This window comes from Felis catus, chromosome X, assembly GCF_018350175.1.
Source record: "Felis catus isolate Fca126 chromosome X, F.catus_Fca126_mat1.0, whole genome shotgun sequence".
In the NCBI taxonomy this organism is placed as follows: Eukaryota; Metazoa; Chordata; class Mammalia; order Carnivora; family Felidae; genus Felis; species Felis catus.
The window spans coordinates 86,447,466-86,466,176 of record NC_058386.1 but is presented as its reverse complement, the minus strand read 5'-3'; the positions used below and the strand labels follow the sequence as shown (position 1 = coordinate 86,466,176).

Genomic DNA, 18,711 nt, shown 5'->3' with positions numbered 1-18,711 from the left:
AGAGGGAGAGACAGAATCCCAAGCAGGCCCAACACCAGGCTTGATCCCACCACTGTGAGATCATGACCTGATCCTAAATCAAGAGCTGGACACTTAACCAACTGAGCTACTCAGGCGCTCCACAAAATGACTTTAGAATAACAGAATTGGGGCGCCTGGGTGGCGCAGTCGGTTAAGCGTCCGACTTCAGCCAGGTCACGATCTCGCGGTCCGGGAGTTCGAGCCGCGGTCCGGGAATTCGAGCCCCGCGTCAGGCTCTGGGCTGATGGCTCGGAGCCTGGAGCCTGTTTCCGATTCTGTGTCTCCCTCTCTCTCTGCCCCTCCCCCATTCATGCTCTGTCTCTCTCTGTCCCAAAAATAAATTAAAAAAAAAAAATAACAGAATTCATTACAATCAGCAGTCCATATTGGCAGAGGGTATATAGCTAAAAATATCAAATGTTATTAGTGTCACCCTTATTTGGTGATAAGGATGAGACTAATTTCTTAAAAAACCCTTTCTTAATAAGAATAAAATGAATGCAGGTTAATTCCCTGAAGAAAAAAATGGCAGAGAGAACGTGCTCAAATTCTTTTTTTTTAATATTTATTTTTGAGAGAGAGAGAGAGAGAGAGAGAGAGAGAGCAGGGGAGGAGCAGAGAGAGAGGGAGACACAGAATCTGAAGCAGGCTCCAGGCTCAGCTGTCAGCACAGAACCCGACACGGGGCTTGAACTTGTGAACTGTGAGATATGACCTGAGCCAAAGTCAGATGCTTAACCTACTGAGCCACTCAGGCACCCCTCAGATTGTTTCTTTAATAGTTTACCAAAGGATTTCAATGTGTATATCTCATGGTCCATCTAAAGTTAGAGACTGTGGTCCTCCAGTAGATTAATATTTCAGAATTTACTAATTGATTTATTGACATGAAGGTGACATTACAGTAATATATTTGTGTGTCTCTGGAACTAATGAACACATATTGTCATTTAAAGGTTAAGTTCTTCTGATGGTAGTTTGGTATTTTTCTTTGGAAACTGCTACCATAGGTATCCAATTTTACAACAACCAGAAATGTGGACACAGATGTTTAACTTCAAATATAGATAGAAACACTGCTAGAATATAAAATAAATCACCAGGGAAGTTGTTTTTAAAGATCCTAAAACTTCAAAAATAGCCATATTTCTCATTAAATATGAGAACAGAAATTATACCTGTTAAAGTGTGTAGTTTTGAAATCTCAGCCTGAGGTTTTTAGTCAATAGCTATTAAGTATTAATTTTTTCCTTCCCCAACACTTATATGTCAGTAAAATTTAATTGCCTTTTTAAGTTTATAATGGTTTGGTGCACCTGGGTGGCTCGGTTGAGCATCTGATTTCAGCTCAGGTCATGATCTCACTGTTTGTGAGTTCAAGCCCCACATCGGCCTCCCTGCTGTCAGTGCAGAGCCTGCTTTGGATCCTCTGTCCCCTTTCTGCCCCTCCCCGGTTCACATTCTCTCTCTCAAAAATAAATACTTAAAAAAATTTTGCAATAGTTTCATACAAAAACCCAGATTCCATCTGATAAGTCTTCAAACCATATGGAAGAATCATATTGGCTATTTGGCAAGTACATGTAGGTCAATTTAGGCCAAAAATACAGAAGAGAGACATCAAATACATTCAAAATGAGACAAGAGACCAGAAAAGTTATTGTGTTTTAACTTTAATAACACACTCAAAATTTTAACACAAGAAGGATTCACTATTTTAATTACCATTTAAACACAATTATAAAGAACAAAAGGCTGAACACATTTATGAACAATACAACATCTATCTTTAGATTTGTGAGCTGCACAAAAACATTTAAAGTATACAGCATATGAAGTCACTGAATCACAGGGCTAGAAGAAAACCCCACAATTTAATTGCTGAACTACAATCAGATTGATCTTGATACTGAATATTTTTTCTCATGTGATGGTCATTTTGGCTCATCCACTAACCACATAGATGTCAACCACACGGCTTTGCAAATGTGGAATGGCAATTTATAGCTAAGATGAAGTAAAACAGATAACCAGAATAAAATCAGTTCCCTTAGTCACTGTTTTATATTTTCAAAATGCATACTTAAAATATTAATATGAGATAAATTTTCACAAAACTCACATTACATGTACAAAAACTACAAATCAATACAGCAAGAATAGAGGCATATGTAGCCTCTGGCTTTAACCTCACACACTGGTCAAAATACTTAGAAATTCAAAGGATATGAGGTCACAATAAAGAGTGGAAAGCCTTAAGACAATTTAACACACTCATTGTAAAGTTCACCAAACTGAAGACCAAGGCAAATGAACCATAACAGTCCATGTGTGCTTTTGAAAATGACAGTAACTACCATAGTTGTGAGAAATGCAGGTTGACTGCTTTAGGAGAATTTAACCTTCAAATAAGCAATGCAAAATTTCCCATTATAGGTGAATAAAAGTGAAAGCATGTTAAATGTTCAAGAGAAGTTACTTTTGTAAGTCAGGATGCCTTATGCTGAGGCTTTTGAATAAAGGAACACCACAAATAGAACAGTGAACACAAATTAGTACAAGTCAAGATAATAGTTATATAGAAGGTAAATTTTCTTGATACACAAAATCTGTTTTAATGAACTTTTCAGTAATGAACTTTAAATGAAGTGCATTAACTCCAAACACAAGATGAACATGAAACCACTTAATAACTTTAAAGCTTATGTAATATTCTTGTCAAAAAACAGGTACTAAAATTACCAACAAAATGACAGAGTATCTTTAACGCAGTGCCCTCGTTATAACCTGTAACCAATTCATCTGCCAACTTTTAAGAAGTATTAGTTGGGCTATAAATTTTGTGCAAGTAGACTTCTACCTTATTGTTACCCAAGTTACAGATATCCAAGATACCAACGATGTGCACTTTATCCAGTTTAGTTACAGCTTTGATAATATCACCTGAAAGTAAAAAGCAGATGGTATTGTAAAATACTTAAATATTTACTTGGATTTAGTATCACATAAGCTGACTTTTTTCTTATTATAACATTAACACTGTCCCTCATCTTCTCTCTCTTCCCTCCAATTTATCACACAGTCTTCAAAGTTACGTTATGCTAACTTCTGCACACAACAGTGAATATATCAAACAGATGCCACTAATAATGTCAAGATACAGGCTGGCATTCCAAAGTCATATTTAGTTATTTACTTGTTACATTTTTTTTGGTAAAGTCAGTCTACATGTTTTCAAGGTTATTTATATGGTGCCAAGTCAACAACTTATTGTTACACTTCAAGGAAGTACAAAAATAATTTTTTCTATTTTGAAACATAATTATCAATTACTTACAAAACTTATAAGACATAAAGCAAAATACATATATGAAATTGAAGTTTCTTTTAAACTATATTTCCTTTGGGGGCACCTGGGTAGCTCAGTCAGTTAAGCGACTGACTCTTGATTTCGGCTCAGGTCATGATCTCATGGTTCATGGGTTCCAGCCCTGCGTCGGGCTCTGTGCTGGCAGTGCAGGGCCTGCTTGGGATTCTCTCCCTCTGCCCCTACCTCACTTGCTCTCTCTCTTGAAATAAATAAACTTAAAAAAATAAAAGAGATCTGGTTTGAAACTTAGCTTATTAAAAAAATAATAAGGTATATTTCCTTTGAAGTAGCTTTATTGACTAACACTTAGCATTGGATACTCTCAAGAAGCTTTATCAAAAATGGGTCAGGTGAGTGACACTGCTATAAATGGCAGAGTAGGCAATTTCAGGGCTGGGTCCCTCAACTAAAGCAACTCACAGGCTGGCAAAAACTCTCAGATCAACTTCTGCAGAACTCTGGAATCTATACACAAACTTAAAATGATGGGGGAAGGATTAATAAAGAAAGAGCTGCTGCACTGTGGTAAGAATGTGCTGCAGTACTTTACGTTGCCCACCTACTACCTGTATCAACAGCAGCCATGAAGATGGCAGCTGGCACGCCTGGTGCTGGCTGCTAGTACCAGATAGTGCGATGCAGAACTTATTCTCAAAGATGTAGTTGTGTGTTTTGCCCTGTAAGGCAGCTCGCTCAAGGAGACATGAGGGCTTGCTTTCATTTCATCTGATTTGGAGCATTCCCATGACTGGGGTAGCTTCCCCAGTGGCTCAGTGGCTTTTGTTGAAAACACATTAAGACAAAAACATTAGCCAGACTAAAAAAGCTGGGGAGGAAGGGGTTGGGGAAAAGATATGTGGGGGAAATAAGGGCTTTTAAAAGCTTCTGTATACACTGGGGCATCAAGAAGGCTATATGTACACTCAGTGCTGGACACATGCTCAGAAAAGACCTGATAAAAACTCTAATTGTTCACCTCTGGCTGATCATCAGGCTCCGCACAGCAGGAAGCGAAAGCTAAGACAGAGTTGTAAACAGCCTGGGTAAGCACTGAAGGGGTGCCGTGACACAGATCCAACTGCAAAAACTGGAGATAATTTTTTCCTTGGTTTCCTTTCTCGCTTCCAGGTGTTTAAGGAAACTCTTTCAAAACACTATCTGACAGCTACTAAGCTAATGGATCACAGACTTCAGTGGCTAGATAAAGACTTGATTTTAAATATGAAAAAATGAAATCATTTAGAGGTTAAGTAACTTAAGCAAAGTCACATGGTGATTCTAATGTACACAGTCTGGCTTTGAGGCATGTGATCTTAACCTTTGTATACTAGGGTTATATCTCTGAAATTGTGCCTCGGGGCACCTGTGTGGCTCAGTAGGTTAAGCACCCGACTCTTGGTTTCGGCTCAGGTCATGATCTCACAGGTCCCTGAGATCCAGCCTTGTGTTGGGCTCTGTGCTGATGGGAGTGGAGCCTGCTTGGGATTCTCTTTCCCTTTCTCTCATGCCCCTACCCTATTCATGCGCACACGCACGCTCTCTCTCTCAAAATAAATAAACATTAAAAAAAAAACACCTGTGCCTAAAAGCCAGTGTTGGATCTAGGTTTTGTGGGACCTGAAGGGCATGCTGTTTATGAAAAATAATATAAAATACAAAAGAGTACCAAAGCAAGTGAGGGCTTTTCAAGCCTAGGCTTCAAGAGCTTCACAATTAATTTTTTTAATGTTTATTTTTGAGAAGGAGGGAGGAAGGGAGAGGGAGAGGGAGAAAATGTGAGTGGGGGAGGGGCAGAGAGAGGGAGACACAGAATCTGAAGCAGGCTCCAAGCTGTTAGTACAGACCCCGATGCGGGGCTCAAACTCATGAACAGCGAGATCATGACCTGAGCCGAAGTCAGATGCTTAACCGATTGAGCAACCCAGGTGCCCCATGAGCTTCACAATTAAAGCCACCTCTGCTAGACATGTCACAAAATCTGATGAATGATTTAAAACTGTGCAAGTTCACTAATGCACAATGAGTATAATAACAACTGCTGCTACTGTATAACTTTCTTCTTCTTTGAAGGGGATGGACTTTAACCTAGATGCTTTGGAAAGATTTTGAGATGTCAAGATTTGATGCCAACAGAAACAACCCAAACCTTAATAATTCTAGTTGTTATCATATATTGACCTTTATAAATAATGACTTACAGAGTGCCTGAAACATGAAGTCTAAGTAAATCTACTGTTTAGGTGAGGAGCTCTGCCTACTTGTGTTAATACTTTGAGCAAATGACAACCTCTCAATCTGTTCATCTGGTACTACATCACAGAATGTTGTGAGGATTAAATAGACTGTAAAGCACTTAGGATGGTGGGTGATGCACAGCAAGCACTCAAATTATCATCAACAATCAGTCTCTACTTAAGAAAACCTAGTATGAAATGAGGATGTTATTATTTACATCACATAGAGATTCTTTTAAAAGGACTACAGATTTTTACCTAAAAAATGAGTTTTTCTAAATTTCACTTTAAATTGTTAGTACTGTTTACAAAAATTGTACACTTTTAGAAATGTCACAAATACAAAAAAGTGAGAAAAAGGCAGTGTTCACTCCGTTTTCTTATGGGTGATCACGTGGGAAGACAAAGTGTCCTGGCATCTCTTATTGCTAGGATGGGATCATGTAGGTAAGCTCTGGGAAATGAGAATGTGAGTAGAAATGATATGTCACTTCCACTCCAATGTAATTAAAAGCTAGTGTCTCCTGGGGCGCCTGGGTGGCGCAGTCGGTTAAGCATCCGACTTCAGCCAGGTCACGATCTCGCGGTCCGTGAGTTCGAGCCCCGTGTCGGGCTCTGGGCTGATGGCTCGGAGCCTGGAGCCTGTTTCCGATTCTGTGTCTCCCTCTCTCTCTGCCCCTCCCCCGTTCATGCTCTGTCTCTCTCTGTCCCAAAAAATAAATAAAAAAAAAAACGTTGAAAAAAAAAAAAAAAAAAAAAAGCTAGTGTCTCCTTCATCTCTTCCTTCCTCTGCCTAGACAACCCTAGAAGCTACTTGTTCCGCTGAAGCTGCAACAAGATGTAAGCAGACTGGATTCATGAATCACTGCTGAGAAGAAAGCTAATGTCTGATTGCATCAGACTCAACTTGAGCAAGAAACAAACATTTATTGTGTTAAGTCACAGAGACTTTGAAGTGGCTTTGTAACTGCAAAACCACCTAACCTATCTTGTAATACAGTACAGTATTCTTGCCTGTAAAAATAATATGGGAAACCCTGATTACATAGGGAATAATAAAATTGGTATTTTTACATGTGTTAAAGCTCTTCCATATCGTGTTTCTGAAATGTTTATCGATGGAGAAGTTAACTCATGCTTTCAAATAGGAAGAAGGTGTGTATGTATGTGCATATATATATGAAATGTTTATGTGCATTACATACACACTTTCTTCCTATTTGAAAGCATTGAGTTAACTTCTCCATTGATAAACATTTCAGAAACATGATATGGAAGAGCTTTAACACACACACACACACACACACACACACACACACACACACACACACATATATCCTTGTAGCTCATAGTTAAAGATGATACCAATTAGGACATTATAGCAGTAAGCATTATTAAACACAAGATTTGGGAAATAGAGCTAATTACTTGGAAAAAAATAAAGCTAGGTCCATTATTTCACTTTCCATACCAAAATAAATTCCAAATGGATTAAAATTTTAAACTATAAAAATGAAGACATATTAACAACAAAACCCTAAACAACCCAATTCGAAATGGTCAAAGGACTTGAATATACACTTCTCCAAAGAAGATATGGCCACTGAGCATATTAAAATATGCCCAACATCATTCATAATTAGAGAAATGCAAATCAGAACCAAAATGAGACACCACTTTAGGATGGCTGTTATTAAAAAACAAAACAAAACAAAAAACAGGGGCATCTGACTTCAGCTCATGATCTCACAGTGTGTGGGTTTGAGCCCTGCATTAGGCTCTCTGCTGTCAGTGCACAGCCCACTTTGGATCCTGTTTCCCTCCCTCTCTCTCTCTTTCTCCCCCTCCCACGCATGTGTTTTCTCTCTCAAAAAAAAAAAAACACATAAAAAAATAAAAAAAACCCAGAAAATAACAAATATTGGTGAGGATGTAGAGAAATTGGGATCTGTATGCATTGTTGGTGGGAATGTAAAATCGTGCAGCTGGTGTGGAAAATGGTTTGGTGGTTCCTCAAAAAGTTAAATACAGAATTACCATATGACTCAGCAATTCCAATCCTAAATATGTTCCTAAAAGAACTCAAAGCAGGGATTCAGATACTTATACACCAATATCCATAGCAGAATTATTCACAATAATTATTCATAATAGCCGAGAGGTAGAAACAACCCAAATGTCCATCAATAGATGAATGGATAAACAAAATGTGGTATATAGACACAATGAAATATTCTTCAGCTATAAAAAGGAATGAAATTCTGATATTACACACATGGATATTACATTCTGTATATTACAACATGGATGACCAAGTGACATAGGTCAGACTCGCAAAGACTATATGATTCCACTTATATGAGACACCTAGAATAGGCAAATTCATAGAGACAGAAAGTAAAATAGAGGTTACCAAGGGCTGGGGAGAGGGGGGCAATGAAGAGTTACTATTTAATGGTACCATAATTTCTGTTTGGGATGATAAAAAACTTCTAAAAATGGATAATGATGATGATTGCACAACACTGTCAGTGTACTTAATGTCACTGAATTGTACAATTAAAAAATGGTTAAAGTGGTAAATTTTATGTAAATTTTGCCATAATAAAGATTATATGAGTACAAAAATGAAATTATAAAAGTACCAAAACCCACAGTGAATTAAAAAAATAATCTTGGACTAAGTAATGCCTTTCTGAGTATGACATAAAACCAGCAGTCACAAAAATAAAAGATTGATATATTTGAGTATATAAAAATAAAATTACTTAAAATACCAAAAGAAGCCTCCCACTGAACAAATTTAGTCAAAATGTGTAAAATTATTTGCAACACACAATAAAGGGTTAACTCTAATATACAAAGAAAACCTACAAATTAATAAGAAAAAGAACACTCACAGAAAAATGGAAAAATAAAACTAGCATACAAAATTCATAGAAAGAAGAAATATAACTGACAAACATTATGAAGATATTCAAGCTTAGAAATAAGCAAATGAAAACAATGATAATAATAACTTTTTGCCATCAGTCTGCCAAAGACTAACAAGAACAATAATACCTAGCATTTCTAAGGGTGTGAGTGAACTGGCACTCTTCCCTTTGGTAAAAGTGTAAATTGGCATAAACTTTTTGGATGACAATATCTACAAAAATTTTAATGCCTACATCTTTTGAGTCAGTGATTTCTCTTCCAAGAATTCATCTTACAGATATGTATGTAAGTACACAAAGATTATATATACATACACACAGAAAGATAGATAGATACTCACTGCAGTACTCTTTGCTAAGAGCCAAAATATTTGGAAACAATCTCAATGTTCATCACTAGGGGATTAAGTAAATTTTGGTACATCCACGCAGTGATGTATTTATAGGTATTAAAATGAATGAAGTATCTCTCTATATACTAAATATGAAAGATATCCAAGATATATTGTCAAGAAGAAAAAGGTGGTTATGGAACTATATGTTTACTATAATTCCATTTATGTGTATTTCCTTAAGACTGTGTGTGTGTGGGTGATCAAGTGAGATTTATTCCTGGGATGCAAGGGTGGTTCAACATTTGCAAATCAATCAACGTGATGCATCACATCAATAAGAGAAAGGGCAAGAACCATATGACCATTTCAACAGACACAGAAAAAGCATTTGACGAAGCACAACATCCATTCATGATTTAAAAAAACTCTCAACAAAGTAGGTTTAGAAGGAACCTCAACATAAATGCCATATATGAAAAACCCACAGCTAACATAATCCTTAATGAGGAAAAAACTGAGAGCTTTTCCCCTAAGGTCAGAAACAAGAGAAGGATGTCCACCCTCACCACTTCTATTCAACATAGTACTAGAAGTTCTACCCACAGTAATCAGACAACAAAAAGAAATGAAAGGCAACCAAATTGGTAAGGAGGAAGTAAAACATTCGGTATTTGCAGATGACATGATACTATACGTAGAAAACCTACTAGAACTGATAAATGAATCGCAGGATACAAAATCAGTGTGCAGAAATCTGTTGCATTTCTATACAGTAATAATGAAAGCAGCAGAAAGAGAAATTAAGAAGACAATCTCATTACAATTACACCCAAAATAATGATACCTAGGAATAAACCTAACCAAAGAGGTGAAAGACCTGTACTCTGAAAACTATAGAACACTGATAAAAGAAATTGAAGCCAACACAAAGAAATGGAAAGACATTCCATGCTCATGGATTAGAAGAATACTGTTAAAATGTTTATACTACCCAAAGTAATCTACACATTTAATGCAATCTCTACCAAAACACCAATAGAATTTTTCACAAAACTAGATGAAAGAATCCTAAAATTTATATGGAACTGCAAAAGATCCAGAACAGCCAAAGCAATTTTGGAAAAGGAAAGCAAAGCTGGAGGCATCACAATTCCAGACTTCAAGTTATATCGCAAAGATGTAGTATTCAACACAGTATGGTACTGGCACAAAAATAGACACACGGATCAACAGAACAGAACAGAAAACCCAGAAATGAACCCACAACTATATGTTCAATTAATCTTTGATAAAACAGGAAAGAATATCCAATGAGATAGAGACAATGTCTTAAACAAATGGTGCTGGGAAAACTGGACAGCTACATGCAGAAGAATGAGCTTGGACCACTTTCTTATACCATACACACAAATAAACTCAATATAGATTAAAGGCCTAAATGGGAGACCTGAAATCATAAAAATCCTAGAAGAGAGCTCAGGTAGTAATGTCCTGACATGGGCCATAGCAACATATTTCTAGATATGTCTCTTGTGGCAAGGGAAACGAAAGCAAAAATAAACTACTGGAACTACATTAAAATAGAAAGTTTACACACAACAAAGGAAACAACAAAACCAAAAAAGCAATCTACTGAATGGGGAAAAGACATTTGCAAATGACATATCCAATAAAGGGTTAGTATCCAAAATATATAAAGAACGTATAAAACTCGACAGCCAAAACTCAAATAATCCAATAAAAAATGTACAGAGGACATGAATTGACGTTTCTCTAAAGAATACCTATAGATGGCCAACAGACACATGAAAAGATGCTCACCATCACTCATCATCAGGGAAATGCAAATCAAAACTACAATGAGATATCACCTTACATCTGTCAGAATGGCTAAAATCAACAACACAAGAAACAACAGGTGTTGGTAAGAATGTGGAGAAAAAGAATCCTTTTGTACTGTTGGTGGAAATGCAAACTGGTGCAGCCACTCTGGAAAACAGTATGGAGGTTCCCCCAAAAGTTAAAAATAGATCTACCCTACGATCCAGTAATTGCACTACTGGGTATTTACACAAAAAATTGAAAAACATTAATTCAAAGGGATATATGCACTCCTATGTTTACTGCAGCATTATTTACACTAGCCAAATTATGGAAGCAGCCCAAGTGTCAATGGATAGATGAATGGATAAAGATGTGGTATATATGTACAATGGAATATTACTGAGTTGTAAAAAAAGAATGAAATCTTGCCATGTGCAACGACATGGATGGAGCTAGAGAGTAAAATGCTAAGTGAAATAAATCAGTCAGAGAAAGACAAATATCATACAATTCCACTCATACGTGGAATTTAAGAACCAAAGCAAAGGAGCAAAGGAAAAAAAGAGACAAGCCAAGAAACAGACTCTTTTAACTACAAAGAACAAAATGATGGTTACCAGAGGGGAAGTGGTTGGGGGGATGGGTGAAATAGGTGATGGGAGATTAACGAGTGAACTTGTCATGAGGAGCACCAGGTGATGTATGGGATAGTTGAATCACTATATTGTACACCTGAAACTCATAGAACACTCTGCTAGCTATACTGACTTTAAAAAAAGGGTGGGGTGGGAGAAATATATACTGTTATATGCAAAAATAATATTTTAAAGAATTCAAAGGATACTGATTATCTCTAGAGACGAGATGAGCGAGTTGGCAGCAGGGGATGGGCCTGCCTAGGCAGGGAGGAGAACTTTCACTTTTACCCTGTAACTTTGTGTGCTGTTTGAATTTTTGAATTGTGATCATATATAGCTTGTATAGTAAAAAAGAAAACAGGCTATAGAAATGTTTAAAAGGTGATACAAATGTTATACTATTAGCATTTCATTATTCTGTACTTATTTTTATATTTCAGTTTGGAGTTATGGAAAGAACGAAAATATTTTGAATCTGACAGATCTGAGCTGAAATGATAGCTGTTACCCATGCTGGTGAATCTCTCTGTTTTTCATTCTAGCCATCTATAAATAGGGGATAATAATGTTTACCTTTCAAGGCTCTTAGTAGGATTATTTGTAACTTATGTAAAATGCCCAGGCACAATGCTTGGCACAGAGCTAAATGGATACTATTATTATTAATAATTCATTGTCATAAAAAACATGACATCTTCTTGAAACAAATCAGATTGCTTTTTTTTAAATATCAAAATTCTATTTTTTTATTTTTTATTTATTTTTTGAGAGAGAGAGCAGGAGAGGGGCAGAGAGAAAGTGGGAGAGACAGAATTCCAAGCAAGCTCTGTGCTGTTGGCACAGACCCGACACAGGGCTTGAACTCACAAACTGTGAGATCACGACCTAGCTGATAACAAGAGTTGGACACTTAACCAACTGAGCCACCCAGGTGCCCCATTTTTTTATTTTTCATTTTTTTTAGTTAGATTGCTTTTGATTTTCTTGCCCTTCATGTCTCAAGTATTAACTGCTTTGGCAGAAGGGTACCAGGTTTTTTCATTTGACCATGTTAGTAACTTCTGGAGAAAAACTGGCACTAGCAACTAGTAAGTAGCTGAGAATTTTGCCTTGATATTTCATGCCAATAATAACATACATATAGCAGAAGAAATTTAATGGAAGTAGATGTTGTATGAAGTAAGAAAATGAGTATATAAATATTTAAACCATGTATTAGGGCACTAATTAAAAAATCTGGAATTTCTGGAAATCTAAAGAGCTGCATTGTAGGAAGTAATACTGCAAGTCAACTAATAAACTATTTCTAAAAATGAACTGAAAAAAAAATAAGACTCTTGTCAAATCAGATATTCAAGCTCAGTTTGCAGTAACCATTATTGCCAAGAGTTACTTCATCAAAAGGCATAGCTCATAAGACTTGTTGAAAAACAATATACACTCAAGAGTTTCATCAGCTTACAAAGACCCACCGCAAAATCCCCAGATAATAATGGCTGTCTTAGAAGCTCTTTTAAATGTAATATCCTTATAAACTCAGTGAAAACTGCTAGCAACTTTACTACATGCTTAGGAAGTACAAATGACAACAGGAAGTAGATAATTATACTGGACACATAATTTCACAGGAATAGAAGAGTAATTTAAAGTTCAGTTTGTTATCTAGCAGCCTAAACAATTGGTTGGTTGAAGGGTTTCACTATTGGGATTACATAAGCTCCTAGCAGTCCTCAAGGAATCTATTGCATAGCACATGAATAACTAAACATTTATAAGAAAAAACAACCACACTATATTATGCTATGGAGGTATTAAAATTTCAGGCAATTGTAAGGTGAAAGGACAAATCATCTCACCTGAGTTAAAATAAGAGCTGAATTTGTACTGCTCCATGTGCATACCACTTAAATCTAATGAACACTTACATTTAGAAATCTAGTATAAGAGAAAATTCTTAATGTATGCCTGGAATAAAAACCATTAATTTATTTATTTAAAAATATATTCTTGGGGCTCCTGGGTGGCTCAGTCAGTTAAGTGTTCAACGTCGGCTCAGGTCATGATCTCGTGGTCTGTGAGTTCGAGCCCTACATCAGGCTCTGTGCTGATAGTTTGGTGCCTGGATCCTGCTTCAGATTCTGTGTGTCTCTCTCTGCCCCTCCTCTGCTCATGTTCTGACTCTCTCTCTCTCTCTCTCAAAAATGAATAAACATTTAAAAAATTAAAAAAATATGGGGAATCTGGGTGGCTCAGTCACCCAGTTGACAGTCACCCAGTTGAACGGTTAAGCGTTCAACTTTGGCTCAGGTCATGATCTTGTGTTCATGAGTTCTAGCCCCGCGTTGGGCTCTGTGCTGACAGCTCAGAGCCTGAAGCCTGCTTTGGATTCTGTGTGTCCCTCTCTCTTTCTGCCCCTACCCTGCCCGTGCTCTTGCTCTCTCTCTCTCAAAAATAAAAAAACATTAAAAAAATTAAAAAAAATAAAAAAATACTCTCATATATAAGTCTTGGGGTACCTTTGCCAAATAACCCTTTAAACTATATTAAATGTTAAGGCTGTAACTGGTTACATGGTAACATCTTAAGATTGGAACTGTTTACAATATTAATTTTGTTTTTGGGGTGAAAGGAATACTGAGATGCTCTTACCTGCAAGTGCTCTTGGCAGTCTGTCATTGCCAGGTGTTTCCTGCGGATACACACAGCTGTAGTTCATGCAGGTTAGTAATGTGTCGATTTGAGATGTACGGAGATCTTCTGGAGAATACATGGGCAGGAATGCAACATCGATTGCTATCTCATGGTTCAGTCCTGTTATAGAAAAACCACAGTTTGTTAAAAGTGGGTTAATACATGAAGCTAATGAGGCCAGGTTTGCTGGTTTGATCCTGACATGTGCCAAACAGCTTCACACCTATAAAAGCATGATTTCAAATCTAGGAACTAAACCCTTTGCTGTGCAAAACTTTACAAATACATGCTACTGGTTGAAAGAGTAGACACTTCAGTGCAGTTTATCACCACTGCTGAAAATAACTATCCAAAATGTTTTACCTACTGATAGAAGGTTACAATTTTAATATCCAGAGGATGGCCTGGTCACATAAATGAAGACATGTAGAACACTTTCTTGGTTATTATGTGAGGGGCCATTACAGGATAGAACAATTCAGAGGTAACTACTGGTTCCCTTATTGCCATTTGGACTTAGGGATGTATGACTCAAACAAAGCCAGGATGGTAGTGACAGGGTCCCATGTGTCCTCAATTATACATTACAAACTTCAATTACTCACAGAGGTCTAGAACAGGGGTCAGCAAATTATAACCTGGGGGGTCAAATCTTGCTTGCACCAGGCTTTGTACAACCCATGAGCTCAGAATGTTTTGTTTTTAATCTTAAATGGTTGAAAAAAATCAACAGAATATTTTGTGATATGTGAAAATTATATGCAATTCAAATTTCAGTGTCTATAAATATTTATCCCCAAAGAGCATGCACATTCATTTATATATTGTCTATGGCTGCTTTCACACTAAAACAGCAGAACTAAGTAGTTCAGACAGATGCTGTATGACCGGCAAAGCCTCAAACATTTACTACTTGGCCCTTTACAGGACAAATTTATTCCCTTGTACAGAACACACTTAAGGTTATCTTTTGGTTTTAGGATCTTATCTTTTAACAAATAGTACAGTATTAAGAGATGTAATCCTCTCTTCTGAGTCCATTGCTCATGCCATGCTTAAAATGGACAGGCTATTTGGTCTCATAACACAACTTTGGTTTCATACTTTTACAAAAGGTATAATCAATTCACCACCTTCACATCTGATATTCACCAGTTATTTTAACCAAAATCTGGGAATATGTATACTTCCAGTGCTATTAGGAGAGTAGTACTTCTCAATCTTAATTCCACTGTTGCATACTTCACAAGCTGGACACACTGCTGTCATTGGCTCTAGTGTAGCTGTGAGTCTCCCTTAGGTAGGTAAGGAAGACTGGATGGGCTGCTTCTCTGGAGTATGCCAGAATTTTAAGGAGTGTGGTAAGGTCTCCCCTCAGATGATTTTGATAGGTTACCCCCTCCTACCAAGATTCCATAAGAATCAGTGAATCACTATCATTTATATTAGTTCTCTAGATTTCATTTCTGTATTAAGTTAAACCACTAGAGAGCTAAATTCTTGGACTATGTAATAATTAAGGCGAAAATATACTCCTTTACAGAAATGTCTTACTAAGATTTGACTATTATACTGATTATATATTATAAGGTTGATGTAAGACTCAATTATCTGAAGAGCAATTCCACATTTTAAAAAGGAAAACTATAGTTGCAAATATCCATCCATTTGTTATTCTGTGCTATTTATACAAGAAATTCATATGGTAAATTCAGACTTGAGTTTTGATAGAGGAAAAAAATAACAGGCTTCCTATATATGAGTGTTTGTTTTCTCTGAAATAGAAGATACGTTTAGAGACTCAGGAGACATGATTTCTAATCATGGCCTGGGTTCTATCTAGCCAGGGGGTAGGACTAAATGATATCCAAACTTCTTTTAACTTTAAAATTAAATACCTCATCAGGAATCCCCTTTATTTCTTCTTTCCAGAAAGCTCACAAAAAATTACTGCCAAATGCTAATTTAGTTGTTTGCAAGTACCTAATAAAACATACTTTTTCTGTTTCCTTTTAAACATTGTTTTGTTTTATCCATCTGTGGCTTATTTTTCCTTGTATTTTATCCCTGTAAACCACCTTAAATCCTTGAAAACAGGTAGGATATAAAACAGCATGAAAATGGGTAGGATATAAAACAGCATAATTCTAATATAGATTAGAGATGATTGGGCAGAATGACAAATTTGCCCTCTTCACATTTGATTCTTGCTTTTAAGTGATACAAAGAGACCAAGTAATGCAGTCTAGTAAAAAAAAAATTTGAAACTTAGGTCTGACATGTCTAACAGAGTCCGCGGAAATTCATTACTTTTCATAGATTATTCACACATGCACAATCACATGTATGCACATACTTATGTGTGAGGAGGCAGAGAAGAGAGAGTGGGAGAGAGTAAAAAGGAGGAAGAATCTTGATAAAGGTCAAGGTAATGCATTCCAGTGCTGTAGATACAAAAATCTTTGAAATGAATTTTCTTTCAGCCATTAATTTACTAATGACTTTTCCTCATTCTTTTATTTTAAGGTAACATGACCTTCCCTTAAGATACAAATACAAATAAATTTTTTTTTGTTGTTAACTATGAGAATAGCTTATTTTGGCTAAGATTTTATTTAGGAATTTTTTTTGTGTGTACATTTTTCATTCATTGGAAACAAACGTAAAATTAAATGTAACTTTAAGAATGTGTTGACTTTTTAAAAAGTTTTTATATAAATTCAAGTTAGTGAACATACAGTGTAATACCAGTTTCAGGGGTATAACATAGCGATTTGACACTTCTGTACAACACTCAGTGCTCATCAAAACAAATGTTCTCCTTAATCCCTGTTACCTATTTAATCCATTCCCCTCACCCACCTTCTCTGTGGTAACCATCAATTTGTTCTCTTAAAAAAAAAGTGTTGCCTTTTAAATTTCTGTAAGTTTTATAGCTACTTCTCAGTTTTGAACTGCCTGAGAAAAATCAGTTTATTTTCCCTTACAGACCAGGGAAGTTTTTTAACTAGGTTCTTTCTGTTACAACCTGAGTTAGTTGAGAATTTTATTTTCTTCAGGGGCTAAACAGATCTCTGTTCACAGAAGCCTCTCTAGATTAGTATGATTGATACCTTTTTTCTTTAACTTACATTTTACCTTTCAATAGTTCAGATACACCAAGAAAGAGGCAGAAAACATGAGCAAGAAAGTGGTGGCTAAAGAAGAACAAAATCAGTTTTAGAAGTAGTCAGGTTGTCAGGGTGAGGAAAGTTCCCTTGGTTCCCATTCTCTTCTGCCCAAATACTTTCCTAGGACTTGCCAATGTTTAAAAGCCCACAGAGCTTAATGTATTCCAGAGTCAGTGCTCCATTCCTTTGGCTTGAGCCAAGCAGGAGCGTTCCTTGGACATTATTTCTTTTGGAGGGGGGAGCATAATTTCTTAAAGCAAAATAGTATCATCTATATTGAAAATATATTAAATTAATAATTTTCAAAGAAAATAGCACTTGACTTACCTAGGATGGTTACTTCGAAATGTCCAAGGCTTCGGGCGCTTTTAAAGTCCTCAAGTTTTGGAGGCCTTCCCTCTGGTGGTATGTATTTTGCAGGCTGAGAATTAAACTGCTCAGTGAGAAACTTTCTCTGCTCAAAAATAAATTTCCGTGGAATACTTTCAGGATGAACACAGCTATAATGCAAGTGATCTATTAAGCCAAACTTTTTCTCTCTCCACAGAGGACTTTCCCATCTATCGCTTATAGTTTTTCTCGCTTTCCCTTGGACACCAGCGCTTGTGCTTTCTCGACCTGTTAAAGACACAATGAGACAGACACAATGGACCTTATTTATAAATCAAACAAATTAAGTCGTTCAGTACAAAAAAGCACAGATTAAGGAGGAATAGTTTAGTCAACTTTAACAATCAAACCACTTATAAAATATAAATTGAATGTCCAAGAGATAATTGTTATTACAGTGAAAACTAAATTCATTTTCAAAATAAACTTTTACTGCAAAATATGAAACACTGATATTATTTTCTCTGTTGCTTGGATTATGAAGATTTGTAATTACCTTCCTTATACTTTTTCTGTATTTTCTAAACTCTCTTAAACAAATATTTCTTTTATATTCAGTGACAAATTCAAGTTAAGTCAAATTCAAAACTGTTAGATATGGGACCACCACTCACTATTGGTGGAATTTAAGCTTAAAATAAAATTTTGTTAATCTTTGCTAAAAGCAGCTTGAACAAATACAAAATGCAGTCTTTTTCATGGATATAACTCTGCTTCATGAAGACAATTTATTATATATGATACTCCTTTTAGATATAAATAACATGGAAATCAAAGAGGGAACTAAACTCAGATGACAGACCCCTTCAATTTTTTTTTCAATGAAATTTATTGTCAAATTGGTTTCCACACAACACCCAATGCTCATCCCAATGGGTGCCCTCCTCAATGCCCATCACCCACAAGACCCCTTAAATTCTTGTTTGTTTTCTATCATCAAGTCAGTTTATCACTTATGTACAATTTATTTAACACATTTAATTTTTAAGGCAGAATATAATTTCTCCCCTACACATTATGACATCCATTGATTCAGCAAATAATTACTGAGCACTTATTATATATATTCCAGATACTGTGCTGAGGACTTTGGTAAAATAAA

At 36.2% G+C, this 18,711-nt stretch overlaps 1 protein-coding gene across 1 annotated transcript in view; it reads right to left on the bottom strand.

Annotated features, from left to right (window-relative positions):
• Positions 1-1,678: 1,678 nt before the first annotated feature.
• Positions 1,679-18,711, bottom strand: part of RADX (RPA1 related single stranded DNA binding protein, X-linked) — an 86,434-nt gene continuing 69,401 nt past the window's right edge. The window contains exons 12-14 of the mRNA XM_004000756.6: positions 17,547-17,837; positions 14,008-14,169; positions 1,679-2,964 (exon numbers count right to left, since the gene is read on the bottom strand). Coding sequence (XP_004000805.1) covers positions 2,834-2,964; positions 14,008-14,169; positions 17,547-17,837 — 584 coding nt within the window. The 3' untranslated portion in view covers positions 1,679-2,833. The remainder of the gene's footprint in view (positions 2,965-14,007; positions 14,170-17,546; positions 17,838-18,711) is intronic.